The 19,825-nt window shown below is 40.4% G+C and overlaps 1 protein-coding gene across 4 annotated transcripts in view; it reads left to right on the top strand.

Annotated features, from left to right (window-relative positions):
- ADGRG2 (adhesion G protein-coupled receptor G2) overlaps positions 1 to 18,696 on the top strand; it is a 988,790-nt gene extending 970,094 nt beyond the window's left edge. For all 4 annotated transcript variants that reach the window (XM_086934346.1, XM_086934348.1, XM_086934347.1 and 1 more), the window contains one exon: positions 16,535 to 18,696. In XM_086934346.1, the coding sequence (XP_086790472.1) occupies positions 16,535 to 16,692 (158 nt within the window). In that variant the 3' untranslated portion in view covers positions 16,693 to 18,696. The remainder of the gene's footprint in view (positions 1 to 16,534) is intronic.
- The last annotated feature ends 1,129 nt before the right edge of the window (positions 18,697 to 19,825 follow it).

Below are 19,825 nucleotides of genomic sequence, written 5' to 3'. Positions count from 1 at the left end.
CTGTTCTCGTGAATGAGGGTCCATGATAATCTACAAATAATGCAGATGCCTTAAACGCAACACCTTCCTAGGAGAGTTTCTAACCTTAAAACGAATCTGCATGTGCAGCATCTCTATATTGTGAATTCCCTTCTTCCCCTGTCATCGCAGATAAAGTAATTCTAAATACTCTTCCCCATGACGAATTTGCCTGTGAAAAGTATCCCCTCCTAACAAGGTATATGCTAAGTGTTCGCTAATGCTCTTATCTCTTCTCTGTCTAAACGTAGCATTACTGGCATAATCAAGTTGTCTTCCAACTAACTCAGCAACTTTCCCTAGTTACAACACTAATTTGCCAGGGTCTAGAGTCTTCTCTTGTCTCTCTTCTACCATGTGCACCTTCCCCTCCTTGCAAACCTAAGCATAATGCTCACACTTACCTTACTTGCAGCATGCAGCATTCCTCCCAAAACATTGTTGACTTGATTAGAGCTCCCACAATTAAAACATTTCAATTTGTTCTCCACACTCTTATCTTCAAAACTCATTTTCGGATCCTTTTCAGTTTTCAAGTCCTAAACCACACAAACCTCTTACGTATGATTACTCTTTCCACCCCCCTGATCTTTTTAACCCCTTCCATGCGGGTGACGAACCCCAGCCGTCACGCTCTGCGGCGCTCGTGTGCTGATGACGGCTGGGGTTCGTCACGGCCCCGCCTGTTCTTTTGTTTACCGCACAGCGGCAGAAACGGCCCAGCATTGAAGGGGTTAACACACAACGCAGTGTTTTCAATTCCCTCACATAGTGTCACAGCTACTACTTTCTGAGAGAATAGAGTAGTAATATGTAATTCACCTCTTCAATCTAAAGAAAAAGATATGGTCAGTACTATAAGCGGTCTTCAAAATAACATACAAGAATAAAAAAGCATAATGGCAAAAAGGTTATGCCGAGTTGAAGCTAAATTAATTCTTACATTGATATGTAGGACCATACAAGTTCTAATCCGGTATATTAGGCTGATTATTTTATTGAATACCTTCCACAGCACAAACATATGTGCTACGTTGCTACATTGCTTGCTTTCCATGTATAAGAATGAATGAGTCAAATGGACTTTGCCTTAATATATCAAAATCTGAATCCAGCTAAAAAGGCCTTAGAGATCCTGAATGCTTGACTTTGAATATCCCTCAACTAATTACACTGTCCATAAACCTTCGGTTTTGGTTCCTAAGAGAGGGGTCAACCGCAACTCTGCACTCTTGTTCATTTCACAGATCAACTATAGTACCAACAATGGGCTTTACTATTTATGTCTCTTTTGTGGGGTTCTCATGCTCACTGTGTGCCCCATGCCCCTGATGTGGCCTCATGACACATTAGTTACTACAGAAGATTTTCCAGGCAAGTTGACCATTAAGCTCCAAAGGAAGCAAATCTATTATAAAATGCTTATCCTTGGCCTAAAATTAGGTTGAACTTGAAGTCCTTTGTAATGATATACACCCACTGCACCTGATTCACAAAGGTAAACGTATCCTTTCATGCAAGTTTACGATTGTTTGCTATTCACAAAGGGATTTACTAATAGTGTCTTTTGAGTGCATAAAAAGATAGATCTTTTTGTGTGTGGAGACTCCGCACTCCTAAAGATACTACTTGCAAATCCCTTTGGGAATAGCAAACAACCCTAAACTTACACAAGAGTGTATGTTTACTTTTGTGAATCAGACCCACTGATTGGTGGTTGAGCACTGGTCGCATTCAAAGTCCTTTGCTTTGTGCATAAAGCTTTGTACAACTGCTCTGTAAGCTTCCTATCAAAATATGTTTCCACATCACCGTACCAGATGCCTACGTTTGGCCTGCAGAACCGTCTTCATCTGCTCTCAGAAATACACAGACAGTAAAAAAGGTACTCTGTATTTTCAAAGCTCATCCCTTTTGAACATTTTCACCCACTCTGCTCCACTGCAAAGGAGGATTTCAAAAGATTCTATTAACATCTGTAGACACACCTCTTCCATCAAGCTTTTGAACTTGTTCAGGTTGGAATCTCCTGCATTCCTTCATTCCTCCCTTATTCCCTTTGAGTGGCTGAAAGCATCCATTAGTGTTGATATGATGCATAAGTAACATAGCAAAATTAAGTTTATATTCATGTGATAAATTTGATCATAAAGATATACATAGTCGCGAGACGGGCTGTATCAATTTACTAATTAATAATTACTTTGTGGTCTTAAAGGCGTAGAGGGAACGGTTCCAGCAGTGTACTGAGATCCTCATCTTTCTCAAATTATTGGGGGTCTCCCATTTCTAGTGTTACACTGTGGCACTGTATTTACAAGAGGGGCTGCCCACTGAAGGTCCCGGGTGTCGTACTATTAGGGGTGGGTGACACACCCAGGGATTACCCCCTAACAAGCGGGGGAGTGGACTGAAACTTCTAATCACAATTGTTACTTCCCACCTGGAGCCCACACCAGGCACTGAGAAAACCCTTAGTCAGTGGAGGAGTTATGTACTCTCTGGCATACAGGCACCATGAGATTTGTGTTGAAGTCTTGCAGAGCATGGCAGTCGAGAGAATTTAGGCAGGATCCACTGAGGGAAAGGAGTAGCCGCACCGTACTGTTAAGGTTGACTGCTTGCCATTTGAAGCCAGTAAAAATATTGAAAGCAGTGACAGTGAATAGGGTGGTAAGTGTTCAATTTAATTGGGCACCTACTGACAGCTTTAAATATTGATACATTTTAAACAGATATCACTCTGTCCCCAAAAAAACTCAGAGAGGAATTAGGGAGAAGCTTAGTGTTTTTAAATCTAAGGAAGTAGCTTCCAGGGAAACAAGTTGAAGCGTGATGGGATGATGAGCTTGACAAAATTGTACTGCTGGAGGGGAATGCTATAAGGAAGGCAGTACTGAGGGATCATGACCAGGGAGTGAGAAATAGTCAGGGAAGGCTGATCACCTTCTCAATATCAAGGAGAGAACCAAACAAGAGAGACCCCTTTATGTTTCTTCCCTGCCTCTATTTGTCCACTCTACAAAACCGCACTTGGGATTTTTAGGACTCTCACCATGAGGGTTACTAGTGGCCTACTTCTTCATAAAGTCCTCGGCCTGATACCTATAGTAGCTGGATGGGCTCAACCTTGAGAATCAAGGGAGCTCTTTGATATTTTGAGGTATGCTGAAATTAAAATTGTCTAAGGTGTCCAGATACTTATTTTTTTCAAAAGACACATTGGCAGTATTAAAAAAAAGATGAGGACACTTCACAAGAGTGCTTGCATCTCTAGTGTCCCTGGGTCGACATCTTCCAGCTAGTTATATGACTTTTATCTGGACCTATAAGAGATTCTGTTTTAATTACTTTAGTCTTTTTTCCCCTATTTGTGGATATACCAATTGTGAATTGCTCATACAATCAAAGCATGCCATACATTCTGACCTACTTTGTTTCTATTTTGTGAAGTTCATTTAGGATTGTGTATTCTACAGCTCCATGGGGATAAGGAGGCGGGCTGACCTTGCTGTCATACCTTCATCAAAGGTCTTAATTTGGCCTGAAACCTATTTGGTTCCTCCTGTTGCTGTATCTTAGGGGGAAGTGTAGTAAGTCAGTAGCTATTCAATTCCCCTGGCTGAAGAGTGGATTGTTTACCAGGGTAGTGGCAATGCCTTTTTGACATATGTTAGGTACAGTATCCTGATAGTGAGGCATTTATACTTCTGAAAACAGAAGGATAGCAACATGGCAGAGAGCATTGGGGGAACCAGACTTCAGCTTTGCCTAGGCAGCTCTCTGATCGTTACAGCTCCTTAAGGGATTTGGAGAATACCTACGCAGAATCTGCACATTTAGCATGGAGAACAAAGAAGCCCTGGGGCCAATATTTGAACTGTTCATGTGATCATAGAGGAGACACAGAGCCCTTTTGATGGTATGATGTTTTGTGCATAAGCATGGGGTAAAAAAGAGTGACCTGCTGAAAAGGTATCCCAAGGATGATTTTTAGATGTAGGAAGTTACAAGGTAATAGTCTTTAGCAGTGTGGAGGTGAGATTTGTAGATTATCAGTTGGCATAGTAAAAAGTATGAAATAACTCTAAGTAACCTCTTCCCCACTTCCTGCTGACCTGCCTAGTACATATATGCCTCTTCTTGAGCAAGTGGTGAGGCTCACTGGTTAGAGGCGGCAGACCCGGAAGCAGAGGACGGCCCGGGACCAGGGTTCAATTCCCGATGCGGCAGGGTTGTGAACCAGGGTCAGCGGACTCGATAATTCTCGCCTTGGTGCCTTCTCTAACCAGGGATCACACTCGGCAAGTCTGGGCATTAGCTTGCCTCATCTCCACAACGGCCCTCCACAAACGCCGGGGATGCCTGGTTTCACCTTGGAGATACCCAGGAGGGAACATCTTACAGGGAAAGCCAGGACGGATTCCCCAGCGGTCTATAGCGCCAGGACGCCTCCGGGTAGCAGTGCGCTTTACAAGACACACACATTTACTAAAAGGAAAGGTGCTTGCCATGAGAAGACAAGATTAGGCCTACCTCAGATAGGAACTCATTGATTGACTTAGTCAACCTTTTCAGTCAGTAGGAGGTGTCAACTCCTGCTGCTGTGGAAGATCTGCATTAGGGTTAGCATACTGAAAGATATTGACTAGATGGTTAGAAAGACCTGAAGGTCTAAATGGCCATTGGGGGACACAAAGGTCATATCAAGAATGTGGTCAGCAAAGTGAGAGGAGGCTTTGACCCATTTGATAAGAATCAAGGATCTCAATTCATGCGGCCACCTGGTGGAGTGCTGATCTGAATGGTCATCTGTGTACATGTTAAAATTACATAATACTAACCAATTAGAAGATAGGATTGCTGTCTTCCTATTGAGATCAAGAAAACTCTTGTACCAGTTTGGTCCTCTGTCAGGCGTTTGCCAGGAGAAAACTATCATTATTAGGGTGTGAGAGTTCAAAATGGTCAGTTTGTAAATCACAATTTCCAGGGAGTGTGGAAGATGCCATGGGTAAATAAAAGGGTGAGTTCCCCCTGAACAATAATAGCCACCTCTTATCCCTATCTCTCCCCCTTATACATCTCAGTCTCTTATAAACTGGGGAAATTGCGATCTTGAGTGGCAGATTAAAGGTTTGGTCTAACCATGTTTCAATCACACAACAATATATATGCCTATTGCATAGAACAGAAGATGTCCCAGCAATTTCTAGGGATACAACAGTAATTGATAATTCCCACTTTAAGTCTGTAGACAGATGAAATGCATTGTCAACTGGTCTGAATCTGGTATGCTGGTGTCCAGTACCTAGTGCATTAAAATTATGCCAAACCTCAGGGGTCACCTGCCATGTGTTGTTTGCAGGAGCAAGAAGGCTTTCTAGTGCTTAGGCAATACATGGCTGGTAAGGAGGACAGCCGGCATGATTCTCCAAATCTGAAGATTTGCCAAAGATTGCAGATTGGCAGTGTCAAGCTTTCCTCTGGCTTGCCTGACACATCCTCCCAACTGAGACCAGGCCTGCACCAATGATGCTCATCTCAAGATGGCAGACAAAAGTAGTAGAAAAGGAAAAGGGATCATTCCGTTCCCACAACCCACCACATATTCCAAATAAAACGTCAGTGGGAGGACCAAAATAAAACACTCTATGTTTGATTGTTACCACTACTCCTGGTTAATAGGATTCTACCAATAATAAAGTACATTGTTAGAAAATGTGGCCCTTGTTATACTTAATTAATTACAGAAAGGACTGATCAAGCTACTTCTGGAATAATTATTTATGTACACTCTATTGACACACTTGAGTCTGCTATCCTTTTCAGTGATGAAACCTTTGGTGACACCACCTTGATCCAGTCATCTCTGTGTAGATCAGATCATTCATGCTCCCACCAATCAGGCAATCATCATCATCGTAGATTTTATTGCTTAGGTGATGAGGTTAACTGTGTTAATACCATGAGCATCATGAGAAAACCAAGATGTTTCTTTCAATCAAATGATTAAATCCACCAGTGCACACAGCTGGACATTAATTCGGTTCTTAATTGATTAGGGAAATTATGCCAATTCTGCATCTTTACAAGCTACCATTTATCTTGTACTTTAATATATGATTTTATTGTGAAGTGCACACATTTGTAATAGCTGTAAGTAATCATACAATAAAGTATTCATTTTCATTCATTCAGAAATTTCCTATAGAACATCACATCACACAGAACTTTCCCCCTTAAAACATGAGACAACAACCAACAATGATATCTTAATAATAGCAACTTCCATAACTTGCACTCAAAACTAACTGAACCAAAAAATTTCTATTGTGCCCTAAAAACCACTTATGGATGGTAACTCCACAGGACCTGGCAGGAATAGTTCCAAGTCTGAAACATTATCTATATATCTCTATTTAATCTATGAAATCGGGTTCACCAATGGGCCCACTGCCGGCCAACATTCTAAAGCAATTAGATCATTCCGTACTATCAGTCCTAACGCATCTTCTCAACACATCAATTAAAGAAGCAGAAATTCCCCCTACATGGAAACATGCCACGATTCACCCACTGCTAAAGAAACCCAATGCAGATCCCGATGATATTAAAAATTATCGTCCCATATCTCTGTTGCCGATTCTATCCAAAGTTCTGGGAAAACACATACATATTCATCTGACACAATATGTAGCCACGTATCACCTGCTTCACCCCTCACAGTCAGGTTTCAGGGCGGGTTTCTCAACAGAAACCACCCTGTTAGTGGTCATAGAAACCATCCACCAGAATTTGGACAAAGGAGAAACAGTGGCGCTCATTTTGCTCGATCTGAGCGCCGCTTTTGATACCATCTCACACACGGTACTCCTTAGGTGAAGGAGCTTTAAACTGGATCCAGGCTTTCCTTACAAATAGAACCTTTCAGGTCTTTTCCCAAACAGCCTGCTCCAAAACACATTCCTTCGCACATGGAGTTCCTCAGGGCTCCATCCTGAGCCCGTTACTCTTTAACCTATATGTGAAACCCCTGGCAGAGTTGGCAGAGAAATCTGGTCTGGTAATCTTCTCTTTTGCAGATGATTCCCAAATCATGTTCTCACTATCTGCACAAAACTCAAATGACACCTCTACACTCAAGACAGGACTCACCAACATTGCAGCCTGGATACAATCCAACTTCCTCAAATTAAACGGAGATAAAACTGAGGTGCTCATATTGGGTAAACAAAAAAACCTCGGGAGCACACAACATTGGCCAGATAAAATGGGAGCTCTCCCCACCCCGGTACCCCACGTACGTAATCTAGGCGTAATTGTGGACGACACCTTGAGCATGCAGGCCCAATCAGTTAAAGTCGCGGCCACCTGTTCCTCCATCATCAAATGGTTGAAAAAAATCAGCTGGATGCTACCAGAAACAAGAAACAAAACTATAGCCAATGCTTTCATTACCTCCCGATTAGACAACGGAAACATCCTATACGTGGGCTCTAACAAACAAGTAATGCATAGACTACAGATGGCCCAAAATTCAGCAGTCAGACTTTTATGTGAAGTGCCTAAAAAAGAATCCATATCCGTGTTTCGACGGAAACTGCATTGGCTAACCATAGAACATCGAGAAAAGTTTAAGGCACTCACTTACATGCATAAAATCAAAGCTGGGACAGCCCCCAAATATCTTTGCTCCCTGGTCACACCCTATATTCCATCGAGAAATCTCAGATCAGCCTCCCAAGGACGCTTTGTGGTCCCAAAATACAACCTAGCCCGCATGGGAGGAAAATCCTTTCCATACCTAGGGCCAACATACTGTAATTCCCTTCCCATTTCACTTAGGAAAGAAACAAGTTATTCCAGTTTTCGAAAACAACTGAAAACTTGGCTGTTCGATAAATAACTTTCCAGCACCTCTTATGTTACGGCTTCATGGTATGCGCCGGGAAACCCTTTTGGGTAGCTGTTGCACAATATAAATTCTAAATAAATAAATAAAAAATAAAAATAAACACAATGTGTTCTAGTGCATACGCATAATCTTTGAGTTTAGGATGAGAACTTTATTCATTAATCAATTTTTTTCAGAAGGTGGCAACACAAAATTATTATTTTTTTTAATTACTTCTAACGTCTGTTAAGCATTCAGGTCACAGGAAAGGTCATCATGGAGGGAAATGAATGACCATACTATGTGACTAGGACACTGACCAAGGCAAAGTAAGGGTTATTACTTGTATTCAACACGCAGCTTCCACGGAAATATAAACCTGATCCCTCATATGAAGGATTTTGTTTAGAAGTACGACTGAAGGGAAGATTTCCTCTGTGTTCATTGGGGGAGAAGAGCCACTCTTGAGTCACAGCTGGCCTACCATTCATAGCCTCCCAGAAACATAATCCCTCCCATCTGAACTAAGACAAAGCTCAGGGGAAGATCACAGCAAGACGTAAAGAGTTTGCTCTTTTGGGTGGCAAAAGGATAGTCGAGCATCTTCAAGTTTACTTTTTGCAACTCTGAGGATGTGGGCTACTATTGCACGCTATACAATCATCAAGAACCACCTACAGCTTCTCTTAATCCTCAGATTAATCAGAGGGATAATGGTATACAAAATAAATACCACTCACCCGATATGAGCATTAAGCAACTATGGTGGTCTAGAAAACATAAGCCAATGTTAATTTGTAATACAATCGATTTGCATGCTGGAGCTATGAGAGAATCTGGCGTAAGGTCAATCTGCTCATGCCTGAGCGACCCCATCACAACAGTCTACCTATGACAGCTACTGCTGCAGTAGACCTTTGGACAGACTCGTAGACACAACAACAGATCTTCCGTGCATCTGAGGCTTGTCTGGATTAAAATGTTAATCTAGTCACTGCAGAAAAAGCGCAAGCCATCCAAGCACAGTACTCCTCTATTACGTCACTCATTCTACAGAGCAATATACAGGTAAAAATATATTAGGAGGACACAGAATAAGCAAAAAACACCAGAACAGCAGCCCTCCAGTCTGCACCACAGTCATTATGGCAAGGACACGCATACTCCATGTCACCAGTGGAAGCCAGAAACCAAAAGCTAGATGTAGCTACACAACTCCACCGGGGATCCAGTAGACTAGGCCACCCCAGCACCAATGCCTGCTCAGCCCTGCGGTGATAGTGACTGATAGATCTCGCTTGAATAGTAGAGTTCAAAAGAGAAGATGGCCAAACCTAATGGTGCCACCATAAAGAGCAGCAAATCAAGCTGCAGCAGAGGATGGATGAAAACCCACTAATTTCGCACAGATGATCCATTGCAAATAAAAAACCCTTAAAAGGGAAAGGGCATGGCAGTAAACAGGCCAAGCACACACAAGAGAAGCAGCGAGCCTTGCCACCTACTTTAACACCTCTTACAAGAGTAGGTGAGTGGAGACCACAGCAGGGACCATATAAATCCACCAGGAATCTGTGCAGTGGCCTGCCCAGTGCACAGCCCCTACAATTCCACATTAAGCCGGTCTCTGAACAGACAAAAATACAGTAATTTCCCTTTCTATGCCAATGTTGTGGGATGCAATTGTAGTGAACCCCAAGCCATGCCGTTGGCCAGAGGAGTGAGGGAGGTAATAAAAAGCGACTGTGTACAAAGAAAGGCATTTCAATAGGTCAGTCAAGGAAGTAACATACCTTACTTTGCAATGACCCCAATGGGGTAGAGCCGGTGCAGTGGCACCAGTGCCTTTGGGTGTGAAGGGCCCCAGTGCCCATTGCAGCATCTGCCGTTTAGTTAAGAGACCTGCTGTATTCCATTTTTTATGAGTTCCTGCTTGGGGCCCAGATCATTATTTGCAATAGAGAGGTTGGCCAAGTGGCAAAGAAATTGGCGGGTGTGGAAGAGGGAAAATGAAAGAAGAATGCAGAAAGAAATGAATGAGACTAGATGGGAGAAGAAACTAGAAAAGATGGGAAAACTAAAAATAGAAAGCGAGAAGAGGGGACAGAGTAAGCAGCTATGGAGAACAGAGAGAAATTGAAAGGGGAGATTCAGAGTAGAGGACAGAAAGACAAAGGGACGTAGAAATAGAAGACAAGCTACAGAAGTGAGACAAGGATGGAAAAAAGAGAGGGAAGGCTAAGGGGGAAAAGGAGAATGGAAAGTGTGAAAAAATAGTATTAAAGGTTCGAAAAATAGTAAGACTTTGAGAGAAAGGGGAAAGAGTTATGGGCCAAAGCGATAGAAGGTAGATGGGAACAAGCAAAACGGCATAGGAAGGAGAAATAAAGGGATTACAAATACGGCTGGCAAAGAGAAAGTGAAGAAGTAAATGAGTGGGAGCATGAAGGCAAGATATGAATATGAAAGAGACAGGGAGACTTGGAGATTAAATAGAGGTTCAGGAGAGGGAAGGGTATGATGTATATAGTAGATGGAGAGGAGAGGATTATGGGGGGGATGGGATAAAAAGAAAAGTGGAAAATGAGTGTTAGGGGAGACAAGAAATGTGGTAAAAGAAGGGAGGAGGGAAAGACTGTGAGAGGCCCATATTGCAAGTAATGCAGATTTATGTGTAGCAATACTGTGTAGCTAGAAATATTGTATTGCAATGTTATTCCCACATATAAATCCAACCATTATGAGTTAATCCCCAAGGAATGGTGAATAACAGTACTTACCTGACTTTCTAGGTCAAATCGTGTGAAATACTGTGCCCATTTACCACCTGCTCTGAGCAGGTGATACGGCGAAAGTGGTAAATGGGAGTGAGAGGCATTCCGGGCGGGGCAGGAGGAAGAGGCTGGGGAGCAGTTCAGGGTCCAGGAGAGCCTGAGGCAGAGGGGTCAGTTTGTGCACCTCTGTACCGTGTGGGGCAGAGGCTAGGGGCGATGAACGTCATTTAGGCGTCACCTAGTGTCGCAGCTGTGACTCCTTGCCCCTTGTGACCCCTGGCCTCAGAGGTGGCAAAATCTGTGCCAGGAACACGGGCACAGCTAATAGAACATATTTTAATATTCACTATCAGTGCAATAAGGAATTGTTCACAATTAATTGGAATAAGACCCTCCCTGGCAGCTGAGGTAAAGTTAAACTTGCTTTTAAATGTATGTTGTGTGCGTGCTTGCAGGCGAGTGTTTTTATGTAGGAGTGAGTGTGTGTATGTGTAAGCATGCATGTGTGAGTGAAAGTAAAGGTTAAATGACGTGATGTGACTTTCGCTGCCCCGGGATTTTGATGAATTGTCCTTCATGCCAGGGCCTGGGACAGGCTGTGCTTGCAGCATTGCTCTCATTTTATTTATACGGCTCAGATATGGCACTTTTGTTGATGAGCTGCCTAGTAACTTTATTAGATTGATGTGTTTTTAGGGCTCAATTTAGCTGTGTAATAACTCACGACTGAGCCTGCTCATGATGTAAGAGGTTTACATCGTTTAGAAGATTTAACCGATTACATTATTGTGCTTATAGGATACACTAGTTTAGAGAGTGTCTGCATGCCATTATCAGTAACTTCATTTCCATACCAATTTCTTAAATCCCTTCAGCAACTTCTGTTTCTGAATATCGTCGAATTTCATTATAGACTGCATAGCCTACTGCAAATGTGAAGAGTTTATTTTTAGCTGCGTGTGGACCCTGGAGGAAGACATTGAAATCCCTTGTTTCACTAATTGTGAACAGTTGCTCCTTCACAGCCGCAATGCTGGAATATGCTAACCATTGTTGGGGCAGCTTTCCCACACTGTATCTGATAGCAGTTACAGGTGTGTGTTTAATATATCTGGGGTATGCATGATTAGCTAAAGGGCCAGGAATTTCGGATATAAATTTGCTCATGCATACATCAATATCAATTGGCCATGGGACTATAACTTCAGGGTGTAACATGGTAGAATTGTAAGTACCATACTGAACCATTTCTTTGAGTTCAGAATCCGTAATGTTTTCTTTCCTTTGCCACTTTGGAAACTGAGTCAAATTGACTTTTGGAACTGAAGGTTTCTTTAACATTTTAGTAGACCCGAATCCCAGACATGTGGAATGCTGGCTGATTTTGGAACGATGTATTTGCTACATAAAGTGTCTTTGCCCAGAATCTGTCATAGTGTGGTTCCCCAAATACTTTCCTCTTCAATATTATTTTCCAATCTTCATAACTTTGCACAACAACGTTTTCAACAAATGTATGACCTTGTTATTAGTAACGAGGCTCTTTTGTGGCTTTTCTTCTTTTTGTAAATAATAGAAGGCTGTTGGGTCTGATTTGTCAATGCTATGGAAATAAGGACATTTGGTTTGGAAATTTGGGTAGCTATTTATGGATGGAACCCCCATAATGCTCCCACTGTATATCATTATATATTTCTTGAGGAGTACTGGTGCTGTGTATCTAGTATTGCCCATAGTTGTAAACACAAAACATTTATTTGATTGTCAGCATTTAAATAAGAATCCTCATTATCTAAAGTGGTGTATGCCTGCAAGTCCTTTAGCATTCTTTCAGCTTTATGTCCCGTTGGTCTGAAAAGGAAACAGATATGATAATATCTGCAAGAGTAATTTTTGAAACACATGGAATTTCCAAATGTTCAGTATCTCCTGTGGTCTGATAAGAAACCTCTTCCCAAACGACACCATCAAGCACATGCCACACAGTGATGATTACAGTATGATGATCCCAATATGCGCTGTGAAATGAAGAATGCAGTTGCAGTTCTTGAACTATAGGAAACTTTATTTTTTTATCAATAACAAAATATTCATTTAAGATCAGCAACACTGTGATCAGGATGATGATCCATAATAAGAGGGAAAACACTCCAGTAGCAGTCCAAAAGTAGGACCACAATGGTATAAGACACTGGTCACAAAACCAGTAGTGAACAAAAACCAGTGGTGACGTTGAGTGACTGCAGTGTGTCAGTACTGCAGTTAATTTAAAATTGGCATCATTTTCATGTAGTGTTATTTTTGACTAAAACATAATATCCATATATATTGACTCATTTAGTGGTTCATAGTAAACCACATCAGTAGTAGAAACTGATGGAATTGTTGAAATCACGGCATTAGGCTCTTCTGTGAAAGCTGGCACTTACTGTAAAGCTAGAGACATAGTAGGTTCTACAGGCCCTGAATTGGGACTGATATTTCAGCATGATTACTTTCTTCTTGGCTAGGTCCTTCGCAGCAGGAAGACGTTGTATAGCTTTACTCTGAAGGCACGATTTAGATGTGATCTATGAAAACCTTCCTATTTTGCTTTGAACTAGATAATGGATGAAGTATTACAGTTTGTGTGCCTTCTACCTCAAGAACTGGAATAGGTGGTGTATAAGAAAGCTCAGTACGTGTGTATCGGGAATCTTTTCATGAACTAGCTCCCTAAGCCTGGAAAGCCACTATCAGCAGCTTTAGGAACCTTATCTTCACAAATAGCAGAGTGAGAATACTTCAAATTAGATAGCTTCTCTCTGCCCTCTTAGATGCTCTGCAAGACATTCAAATGTTGGTCCAGGTCAAATTATTTTTCTTCTGCTGCCTTTCCAGAACTATCAAGATTGGGCACATAAATAGACTGTTTAAAAAGCCTCTCATGTGGAGTGCGACCACCTCATTCTCCTCTAGGCAAATTATTAAATGCCGTCTGAACTCCTTACAGATACAGAATATATAGCCACCTCAGTCTGGTACTTAAATCCTGGCTGTTAATGCTTGCTTAAATGTATAATTGGCATGCTCTATTAACCATAAGCTCTCTGCACGAAACAGATGTGAATTATTGAGACATACTCCCAGACCTGACAGTGACAAACACAGGACCATTGTCAGAATGAAATGTATGAACTGTGCCCATTGCCACTAGGCACCTAAAGACTTTCATCACTGATCGGGTATCACCTTTTCTTCGTGGCCACACCAACAGGAATCTGGAGCATGAATCAACAGCAAATAATATTTGCATACATTAGTATATTGCATCCACTGGCCTGGTATTGTTAAGGTAAATTACCCCAAATGGGCATTGGAGATAGCAAGGGGAGAATATGTGCTGGTCTTGAAATAGTGGAATGTTTTATTTGTTGGTAGAAGTTACATTGCTGTTCATTATTTTTTGTTTATTTGGGTAAATAAGTCCTCACATATCTTTGAAGAGCATGGCTACTGTAAGTAAGTAACAATGTTCTAGAGGGTGCAAATACCGAAGTGTCTTGACACTAGCAAACTTCAAACAGCTCGAAGGTGGAAACACTAGGTTTACTTAGAAGCAGAGACTGTGGCACTTATACTAATATGGGTAGACACTAACCTCGTATGAGCTGCTTTAATTAAGTCTAATCTGACTTACTCATTGGAAAATGGACCATCTCCTACTTCAGGTAATTAAACCATTGGAGTGTTATCTTGATTGAGTTTATAGAAGTATCTACAGGGAAAGCTGCTTGGAGGCTTTTCACTTTTAGCTGGTTCTTGCATCACTGCCAAAATGTCTGTGCTGATCTTGGTTTGAGATCTAGTTACCGCTGCTACTTTAAAAGTAGGAACCCCACTGCATTTCCGGCTAAGTCGTCTGCACAGTTCATTTTTATGTGAAATCCCTCATTTTTATGGGCCATGGTATGTTGAACATGGACCAAAAGAAGTATGTCTTGGAAGACATCCACCTTTCTGCAGTTGATTTTTAATTGGTTTCTCCTATGAATGTCTGAACCCGTTAAATTGCCAGTGTGCTAAGCGTGCTTTGGCTGTAGAATAAAAATGTCATCTGTAAGCAACAGGAACTATCTGTCCTTCATTATAAATAATATTTGTATAGCTTAAGGAACTAGGACCAATTCTAAAATCTAGGTTTTTTTTGTTATCCCTAGTCTGTAAATATTTAGTCTCAAACATGTTTGGGTGGAGTCCATGTGAGAAACTGTCTTTTTCTGCATAATTTTATGATTGTATGCCTGATGGTTGCCTCGTGGGAAAGCTTACACTCAGTACAGGAGGCCTCAGTTTGTCATCGTGATAAGCCAATTATAAAACCTGCAGGCTTAATTGGCTTACTAGGAAAAGGTATTTCTGTTAATAAATCTGTTCTTTTTAATATGCAACTGTATAGTAAAGTAGGGAATGATTTAGGTGTTGGGTCCTGTCTCTGACAAACCCTAGGGGGAGAATATTTACACTGTGATAATTTTTGTTAGAATTACTTCTTAGATGTCTGCCAGGAGCTTCTAATGAAAAATTTCCTAAATAATACATCGTCCATATCTATAAATATATAAACATATAGCTTTTTGAAGGACATTTGGGTCAGCTCTGTTCTGCCACTGGTATGTCTGAGTTTGTTACACTCTTCTTCCATCTATGACAGCGTACTGGGATAATGGTTCAGTCCACATCAGCCAGTGACTCTCTTGCCCTGTGAATGGCAGGATTTTCAGATTACATGTGTACATCTACCTGTAAATTAGTGTGCTTCAGTGTCAGGGCTGGCTGGACAGTCCTTGAGATTTTTGTCCTTTCATAGTTCGCCTTTCACTTTCATTTCTTTGTGTCTCCTCTTTTTATTTTAATGTTACTTAAGAGGATACTACAGCTCAGCAGGCAGTGCTAATGGGTCGCTTGCTTGCTGCAGTGCGCCATAGCCAATGTGGCCACTTTCTCTAACCCAGAAGACCATTATAGAAAGATCTTGTTTATAGTGTTTTATTATTTTACCATTCCATGATTGGCAATGTATTTATTCTAGATGTGATGGCAATGTTTGATCTTTAAAACAACAAGACTGTTTACAATAACTTAGCAACACAGACACCCCCTGCTAGTGTTGCTATTGAAAGCATATGGCCATTGTGTTCAAATGACAACATGTTTTCTTTTTTCAGCTTAGATTCTTTTAATTTACCTTGCATATTTTGTTGAGTTAGTGTGTAATTCCAGTTGTGTTAGAGGGTGAATGCATAAATGAGTCAGTGAATGTATGCATGAATGCAAAGAAGACTGACAGTGCATGTATGAGGCATTATTGAGTGCCTACACCCATCAGTGAGATATTAGGCACATTCATATGCCATATCTATTGGCATTGCCAATGCTCCTTGGGTGTGGCTTAACAGTACATCTGTCTACAAAACCCATTGATACCAATTTCAAAAATACCAAGAGTTGACCTCAGCTCCTCCCAGAGGACAATATCACCCTCATCTCATGCTGTGTATTGGCTGGCTGGTGTATCAGTATGCATCATATGGAGTGCTTGCTTTATAATATATTAGGGACTATTGCACATCTACAAAGAACATTAAATATTTACACACTAAATTCGTTATCTCCTACTTGCATTGTATTTGGAAAGCAATTCTTTGTTTTTTTTATTGCAGCAAGAGCTTTCAAAATGTTTCATTCAGACATCAAAATGCAAGCCACGCTTACTTGCTTTGCTGATGCTTGTCTTTAAATAGAATTTATTTTCACTGGCACTACTGGAGGCTAAATTCATGTTTTTCTTTTTACTCCTTCCAAGGTAATGTCTCCAAAGAGAGGAATGGTGTTGCTTTCAATTTGCAAAATGGTGATGTAAGCCTGCAGGCACTTACTGCCCTACAGGATGCGCACAGTGCGACAAAGGCAACCCACAGAAGGACTTCCAACAGGGCCAGCACAAATGACATTGACCAGTGACATTACCTTCACAGATGACAGCTGCTTTACAGTGATATACAAAAACATGTTGATAACTTGACATGCGATGTAGGAAATGCGGAATCTGCCCCAGCTGTTAACAGTCAAGAACATTCTGGTTAATGAGCAGAAATGATGCACATGGTGAAGAAGAACCAAGGATGCCTGGAAGCCAAATGTAAAGATAACTATTGATCTGAACTGTCCGCTGATGCAAACTGGACCATGCAATTGTTCTCGGCGTGGCGTAGTTTCCACAACACTTTACTGAGCAGCACTTTCTTCTGCAAAAAGGACAACAGAATATTTCAGCAATTTATAACAAGATATAACGAAAGGGCATTGCAGTATACATTGAGTAGCAATGTTGCCCTATAACAATCTAATTATTAATAATGTAAAATAGTATTAACATGTCATACTGCCCATTTGTCTGATTGCATTGCATGTTTTCTTTAATCCCTTTTATTTTATTTATTCCATAGCAATGTAAATGGCCAATTGCTTTACCTAGGATAATATTTTTATACTTTTGTTGACTTTCTGCAAAACAAGACTTAATAATATTATTTCAATAGACATATCATGTGACTTCAATTTCTGAAATAGTGCAGTTCCCCATTTTGGAAAATTTGCAGACCGATTTTAGAGCGAATGATGGTGAGATTGAGTGTAGTTGACAATATGGGTGCTAGAGAGTTTTGGTCTCGACAGGGCTAACTGCTGTCCTCGGTGAATGAGAAAGAAAAAGTGCTCCCTCTGCGGTAGGTTGTAGGCATGGAAGAACAATGAGGTTAAGTGGCACATGTGTACTTGTGTACTCTCATTCTGTACCCAACTTCCTAGGGTATTCCTCGTCATTATTCCACTATTTTGGAGTGCATTCTTACATTCTGAGAAAGAGAATCTCTAGTTGGAAGCTAAGTCCAATATTTATTAGCTAATATTTTCATGATGTAGTACTAATAAATTTATTCGGTAAAATAACCATCAAAGTATACACATCAACAAATAAAACAGAAGCACAATAGGTAATAGACAAGGAGAATGGTAAAGGTAATTCATTTTCTAAGAAAGAGGATGGGGGTTAGTGGTGAGCTAGATGGTAGACCCAATAGCCTTCTGAAGAACTTATTCTCAGCGATCGTCAATGAATGTAGATTTCCACAGCCCCAAATTATGCGCGATGACGTTTGATCGTAAAACCTCAGAATAGCATGAGATCTGTGTTCAATCGTTAGTGTAGATTTTTCCAATTGGCTAGTCCACCTTAAGTTATCCATGAGTCTGACCCCTAAGTAGTCAAAGCTATGAACTGTATCAAGATTCACGCTACCTTTCATGATGTATTAAAAAATATTGTAAATATATGTTTTTTTATTGGAAATTACATATGTCATTTTTACATACTTTAAAAACAAGGTAGCTTTCTTGCACTTTCGACGTTTTGCTTCTATAACACACTGGCTCAAATAGAGATGGTTTTAAAAACAATTGTACACATTTGTACACTTCAAAATAACGCCTTTTTATTTACATTTGTTCTGTTTCTTCTCTCAAAATCTTTTAAATGTCTCTCATTGAACTCACAATTTGAATGTTTTTTTAATGGCTGCCCTTCATATAACTTGCACGCTGTGGCACTTCACTGTGGGCCCATTTCACAAAGGTGCTTACGTGTAGTAAAGGTATGAGTGCAGATTCTTTGCATTAATGGTGGAATCTCCTCACTTCGGGACGGAATGTTCGCACTGCAGTTCTCAGTGCAAAGATTGCACAGCCAGTGTGGAGATTCTGCATAAGTATCGAGACTCAGCAACTGGTAACTTTCTTACACATACGTACCCTTGTGAATTGGGCCTTTTGTTCACATGTTTAACTCTCATCAAATGTAGTGATGGTATCTATGTTGAATGCTTAAACTAATACATAGTGTGTGGCTTTAATAGCAAAACTAACTTTCAGTTCTCATTGCATACTGGATTAAAGTTCAATATCATAGTACTGGTTCTGCTTGATGCTTTGATTTTGCTTCTACTCCATTTTTAGGCAGTAAGATTTGGCATTGGTGTTAATATACCTATATCAATCTTTATTAAGCTACATAAACAAAAACCTCTAGTCCTATTGTTGATATACATGTCTTCGATTATTCTGGCAAAAATATTATTTTTTACCAGTACAAACAAAATGATTTATCACAGTGGGGAGTTACAAATTGTTCTGTCCAAGACCTCCAAGCTGCTTGGGCAGGAACAGTATTCGTACGGGAGCCATTTTTATTGAACACCATCCATAATTACTAGCTGAGAGATACCCCTGCCCAACCCTCCTAATTAGTAAATGTTAAACACTCCCAAATATTTCATCAAAATGTTATTCATATTTGTTTATTAAATCAAGATATATTATTATAACCTCCAATATCCACATTTTCCCCCATTATTAACATATTTATTACACCCATCTTGACCATATCTAATGTTTGTTTGTGAAGTTTTAGAAATTCCAGCAAATACCTATGTACTTACAAAAATTCTGTATAGCAATTCAAGTAATTTTTAATAAGTAGCAATTATAGGAAATGGCAAGTCCACTCAGACAAACAAATAAGATTTTATGTTGTTATTGGGACAATATATGTGGTACAGGTGAGGTAGAGAGTTCAACATTCTTTCATCTTAAATTTTCACTCTTACAATGGAAAGGATATAGTATTAGTTATTCTTATTAGATGAATACACATAAATTAAATGGGTTTGCTTATCTTGAGCCGCACATCACAAAGTTAAGCCAATTATGTGAGAAGCATCAATTTACATCAAAAGGCAACTACGGCTAGGGTGCTCATAAGGTATATGACACCTACCCACCAAAGTGTCAATAAGTACCCGGATTCAAATGAACCCAGGTCATACATATATGCACAGTACACCTGAGCACACCAGTATCATTATTTCCAAAATCAGTAATATGACTAGTTTTCAAAGCAATCAGTAATGTCTCAGTGCCCTACAGGTTTTTTTTGGTCCAGAGGTTTTTCAAAAAGAGAAAGTAAATAGTCCAGACAGATCTTCTTGGGTTGAGGTCTGTTTTTAATTTCCAAAATTTCACAAGAAGAAAACAGCAGCCG

The sequence above is a fragment of the Lissotriton vulgaris genome, chromosome 8 (assembly GCF_964263255.1).
Source record: "Lissotriton vulgaris chromosome 8, aLisVul1.2, whole genome shotgun sequence".
Lineage (NCBI taxonomy): Eukaryota > Metazoa > Chordata > Amphibia > Caudata > Salamandridae > Lissotriton > Lissotriton vulgaris.
This window is presented reverse-complemented; position numbering and strand designations above follow the sequence as displayed.